The sequence below is a fragment of the Rhincodon typus genome, chromosome 24 (assembly GCF_021869965.1).
Source record: "Rhincodon typus isolate 14 chromosome 24, sRhiTyp1.1, whole genome shotgun sequence".
Taxonomy (NCBI): domain Eukaryota; kingdom Metazoa; phylum Chordata; class Chondrichthyes; order Orectolobiformes; family Rhincodontidae; genus Rhincodon; species Rhincodon typus.
In genome coordinates, this window is record NC_063355.1 from 43,468,596 (window position 1) to 43,474,557 (window position 5,962).

At 44.3% G+C, this 5,962-nt stretch overlaps 1 protein-coding gene across 1 annotated transcript in view; it reads left to right on the forward strand.

The window, feature by feature from the left end:
- The window catches only part of LOC125485968 (fibrosin-1-like protein), a 333,770-nt gene extending 330,381 nt beyond the window's left edge, over positions 1–3,389 (forward strand). The window contains exon 3 of the mRNA XM_048611612.1: positions 3,285–3,389. Coding sequence (XP_048467569.1) covers positions 3,285–3,296 — 12 coding nt within the window. The 3' untranslated portion in view covers positions 3,297–3,389. The remainder of the gene's footprint in view (positions 1–3,284) is intronic.
- The last annotated feature ends 2,573 nt before the right edge of the window (positions 3,390–5,962 follow it).

Here is a 5,962-nt window from a genome sequence, read left to right on the forward strand (position 1 = left end):
AAGGAATTGGGAATAGGGGATAGCATTTTTGCAGGAAGGTGGGTGGGAGGAGGAGTATTCTAGGTAGCTGTGGGAGTCGGTGGGCTTGAAATGAATATCGGTTTCTAGGTGGTTGCCCGATATGGAGACAGAGAGGTCCAGGAAGGGGAGAGAGGTGTTAGAGATGGTCCAGGTAAACTTAAGGTTGGGGTGGAAGGTGTTAGTGAAGTGTATGAACTGTTCGAGCTCCTCGTGGGAGCACGAGGCGGTGCCGATACAGTCATCAATGTAACGGAGGAAGAGGTGGGGTTTAGGGCCGGTGTAGGTACGGAAGAGGGATTGTTCCACGTAACCTACAAAGAGGCAGGCGTAGCTTGGGCCCATGCGGGTACCCATGGCTACCCCCTTTGTCTGTAGGAAGTGGGAGGAATTGAAAGAGAAGTTGTTGAGTGTGAGGACGAGTTCGGCTAAGCGGATGAGGGTATCAGTGGAGGGGGACTGGTCGGGCCTGCGGGACAGGAAGAAGCGGAGGGCCTTTAGGCCATCTGCATGGGGAATGCAGGTGTATAGGGACTGGACGTCCATGGTAAAGATGAGATGTTGGGGACCGGCGAATTGGAAGTTCTGGAGGAGGTGGAGGGCGTGGGTGGTGTCACGGACATAGGTAGGGAGTTCCTGGACCAAGGGGGAGAAAATGGAGTCTAGATAGTTGGAGATCAGTTCGGTGGGGCAGGAGCAGGCGGAGACAATGGGTCGACCAGGGCATTCAGGTTTGTGGATTTTGGGAAGGAGATAGAAGCAGGCAGTGCGAGGTTGGGGAACGATGAGGTTGGAGGCCGTGGGTGGGAGGTCACCTGAGGTGATGAGGTTGTGGATGGTTTGGGAGATGATGGTTTGGTGCTCAGGGGTGGGGTCATGATCAAGGGGGCGGTAGGAGGAGGTGTCGGAGAGTTGGCGTCTGGCCTCGGCGATGTAGAGGTCAGTGCGCCATACTATAACTGCGCCTCCCTTGTCCGCGGGTTTTATGGTGAGGTTTTTTCTGACTTGTTTTTGCATGAATTTGGTGTTCCCCTCTCTCTGTCTCTGTTGTTTTCCCTTCTTTTGTCTGCATCTTTGTGCTGATCTCTACTCTTCAGCTTGCCTCTCTTTCCACTATTTCCACTGGTTGGGGATTCTACAACTAAGGTTATAGTCTAAAAGTTAGGGCCAGACTATTCAGGAGAGATGACAAGAAGCACCTCTACACACAAATTGAGGTAGAAGTTTGGAATTCTCTTCCACAAACAGCAGGTGATGCTAGATCAGTTGTTAATTTTAAACCTGAGATGGATTTTATTTTTGTCAAGCATTAAGGGATACCTATATGTCTATTCAAATGGCTTAAGCATCTTAACTTTTGTTGCTCCCAGGTCAGGGTTTGCCAGGTTATTTGGACCAGTATTTCTTATCAAAGAAAATTAGCTGATCTAGCCTACGTGTGATTTTAGCCATGTGGTTTACCTTAATTGCCTTCTGAAATGGCCTAACATGTGATTCAGTGAAAACAACATCACTCATGTCAGACAAAAACAAGTTTATGTGCAACAAACTTGAGGTACCACGACTATTTACACTGAAGCTGACAAAGCTGAGGAGACTTAATACATGATTTTAAGATTAAAAGGTATTTTACTCATCAGGAAATATGTACTGAGGGATTACCAATGATCAAAAATTAAAAATCCTCATTAAGGAGGAGGAGAAAGATTAGGGTTGTAACATTTCCAGTGACTGACTGGTGTGGTCAATGGCAAGAAAGTTGGGAGAAGACAACGAGAATGGAAAAAGTGGGATGGTCAGCATCAAGGGACAAGTGCCTGAATTTTCCTTATTGGTTCAATGGCTAAATGGGAATCAGTAAGGTGACAATTAGTAAGCAGTGAGGGCCTTATGTCTACTCGTTAACATTTCATTATTGCCTTACCCTGCCTTATTTACATGCAGATTGCCATTCTAACTACACAGCATCAATTTCTGATTTGAAAACGAGAGACAGTATTCTGACAGCTGCAGATCGCTGTTGTCCTCTCCAGTTTTCCATGTTGGCTAATATTCTCCAACACATCAGGATACATTCCATGAGCAGTCACCACCAGTACTCTGTCCATGTAAGGCAGCATCAACAAAGCACTGGCCTCACTGTAGGATCATGGCACAACTTGGACTAAATCATAATGCTACACTTTGGAGCTCACCGATACCTTACATTGTGATACTGCTGCCAAGCAGCTTTGCACACAGGAACAGGCACCCATCTCGTGCATCAGACAGAGTATATCTCAGGACTCTTAGCTTGCTCTCTTTGTTCACTAATCTGTTGATGTTTGGCAACATGCTATATCAATGTCACACCTAATGCATGGGGCAACATTTTGCATGGCAAACACACTGCCATGTGTCAATTTTTTAAATTCGTTCGTGAGATGTGGGCATTGCTGGCCTTGCCAGCGTTTAATGCCTGTTTCTCGATGTTTTTGGGAAAATGGTGGTGAGTTATTGTCTTGAACCGTTGCAGTCTGTGTGCTGTAGGTAGACCCACAATGCCCTTTGGGAGGGAATTCCAAGATTTTAATTCTGAATGACGATGAAGGAACAGATATACTTCCAAATAAGAATGGTGAGTGGCTCAGACGGGAAGTCCTGCAGAGATATACTGGAGCTGAGATGACTGATCTCCCATAGCCACAATGATCATCTTTTTGTACCAGTTATGACTTCAACTGGCAGTGTGTCCCTGCCCCCGCCCCCGATTCCCATTGACTTCAGTATTGCTAGGGCTCCTTGATGACACAATCACTCATAGGAACAGCAGAATAGGAGTAGGCCATTTAGCTCCTTGAGCCTGATCTACCATTTAGTGAGATCATGGCTGATCTGCAGCCTAATTCCATATCCCATAGTAACTTAACAAAAATTTATGTCAGATTTAAAACTAACAACATATCTAGTATCAACTGCCATTTGTGGAAGAGAGTTACAAATATGTACCACCCTTTGTGTGTAGAAGTGCTTCCTACCACCTCTCCTGTACAGTCTGGCCCTAATTCTCAGACTATGCCCCCAGTTCAAGAATCCCCAATCAGTTAAAATAGTTTATCTTTATCTATTCTGTCTTTTCCTGTTAATATCTCAGAGACTTCGATCAGAGCACCCTTAACTTTCTCAATTCTGGAGAAAACAAGCCTAATTTGTGTAATCAGTTCTCATAACTTAACTCTGAAGTCCAGCTATCATTCTTCTAAACCTATGTTATATTCCTTCCAAAGGCTAATTACTAAGGAGCGGTGCCCAGATCTACTCTCAGTACCAAACGGGATCTAACAAGAGTCTGAGATAACAAGGTGTGGAGCTGGATGAACACAGCAGACCAGGCAGCATCACAGGAGCAGGAAAGCTGATGTTTTGGGTCTGGACCCTTCTTTAGAAATGGGGGAGGGGAAGGACACTCAAATAAATAGAGAGAGGGGGAAGAGATTACCAGAGGGTTTCAGTGGGAGAGAGATCCACAGACGTCTTTCCGGAGGGAGGAGGGTAACTTCTTCAAGGTAGGCATCCTTAGAAGAGGCTTCGCAGTGGGGTTAAAACTCACTCAGAGAGGGTAGGAACTGCCAATGCTGGAGTCTGAGATAACAAGGTGTAGAGCTGGAAATGCAAGCTCGATGTCAAGGGCAGTCACTGTCACCTCACCTCTGGAATTCATTTCTTTTGTTTGAACCAAGGCCATAATGAGGTCAGGAGCTGAGAGGCCCTGGCGTAACCCAAATTGGACATCAATGCCAGGTCATTGTTGAGCAGATGCTGCTTGACACCACTGTTGGTGACACCTGCTGTCACTTTACTGATAATTGAGAATAGACTGATGGGACAATAATTAGCCAGGTTGGATTTGTCCTGCTTTTTGAGTACAGGGTGTACCTGGGCATTTTTTCTACCTTGTCAGGTAGATACCGGGGTTGTAGCTATACTGGAACACTTTGGCCAGGGGTGCGGCAAGTTCTGGAGCATAAGTCTTTCGTATTATTGCCAGAATGCTGTCAGAGCCCACAGCCTTTGCAGTATCCAACTGAATGGCCATGTTTGAACGTCTAAGAGGAGTATTGTAGGAGGTCTGTGTGGTCGGTTGGAGGGTGTTCCATTCTCAATCAGGAAATGTAATAAGGTGTCTGGAGTGAGAGATGCATAATTAGTATTATGAGCAGTGCAGAAATGCGTGAGGAAAGTCACCAAGCTTCCATGAGACTCCCCTAAAATGAGTGTCCTTAAATTATGGTAAAATTCAGCTCCATGCCTGGGAGTCTTTCATGCAGAGCTCTGTGAAAACAGAATGCTTTGCCACAGAGAATAGTTCATAGAGAATATTGCATCGTTTAAGGAAAATGTTGGTGTAAACTTGAAGCAGATAGGATTAAAGGACAATGGTTAGAAAGCAGGTCATTGGAATTAATTTTGGATTCCTCTTGCAAAGAGCCAGCACAGAGTTACTCAACCAAGGGTGCTCTTTATGTTCTAATTGGCAAAGAAAGGTGATTATCTTGGAGCAACTTGGCTTTTTTTAAACCAGATTTACCAATATACAAAAAATATATATGATATGTTGTTGGACTGGTATTATGGTTCTAGATTTCAAAACCTTATGATATATTGGCCTTGATCTTAAAAAAAACTTTTGATGCTTGAGGTAGTTCCTAAAAAGTGTAAAAATGGGAAATGCACGCTAATCTGTCACCAACACATATTATTGTTTTCATCACTGGTGTTATATCGAGGGGGAGCATTGGATTAGCTAACTTGCATCAAGTTTCCACTGTATAATTAAAAGTGGAACAGGAGGTGTTCTTTGCATTGCTCCTTTTGGACCGTGATTATTGCTTTGGCTTCTCCCTCCTAATTATAGCCCCCTGCCCCATCACTGTCCTGTCAAACCTCAATTTCTCACCTTCTGCCACCCAATTATCATAGTCCTCAACTGTGACGTCCATGTTGCTGCTTTTCTGCTTTTGCCATCTTGTCAATTTGATGACCTGTTGGGCAAAAAGTAGGAAAATAATTAACAAAACTTTCTTTTCCAGATTTATTGGATTTTCCCCAATGCTACTGTACTCTACCGCACTACCCCTACTCCAAGATATAATTAGCTTTTAGGAAGAGCTAATCACGGATTCGATCCCGCCCTCGGGTGACTGTCTGCGTGGAGTTTGCACATTCTCCCTGGGTCTGGGTGGGTTTTCTCTGGGTGCTCTGGTTTCCTCCCACAGCCCAGAGATGTGCAGGTTAGGTGGATTGACCATGTTAAATTGCCCATAGTATCCAGAGACGTGCAGGCTCGGCGGATTGGCCATGGGAAATGCAGGATTACAGGGATTGGTTAGGGGTGTGAGTCTGGAAGGGATACTCTTCAATGGGTCAGTGTGGACTTAATGGGCAGAATGGCCTGCTTCCACACTGTAGGGATTCTATTAAAAAAAGTGTGGTAGCAACAAGGAGTTAATAGCAGAATGACTTTTTTGTCCTCCTGCAACGATTCTAATTGATTTGATTAGAGTGTACTTTTTAGTCATTAGATCTCTTCCTCCTCATTTGACAGATGAACAAATGAGGATTGTAACTTTGAATGAAATACTAGGTTTTACAGCCAGGTGATAGCTTTACTGTTGGCTCAAATTACACTATTCATTTTGTACAGTGATGTTTTCTACTTAAGGAGAGACTCACAGGGACTGATTAAAGGTAATTGGAGCTTGGTAAAATGCAGAGAAGTGTCACTTAATGGATGTGGTTCATTTAATTGTAGACTACATAGAACACCCAAGAAATGCTTAGATTCACACTCTGGTAACTGACTAGCACTGCTTTAATTGGTCTTTTGAATGGCTGTAATTAAGCTGATTGCTATGAGAAAGAAGCTGTATTTTATTTGTATAGGGAGCTGCTGGCACAAAATTGC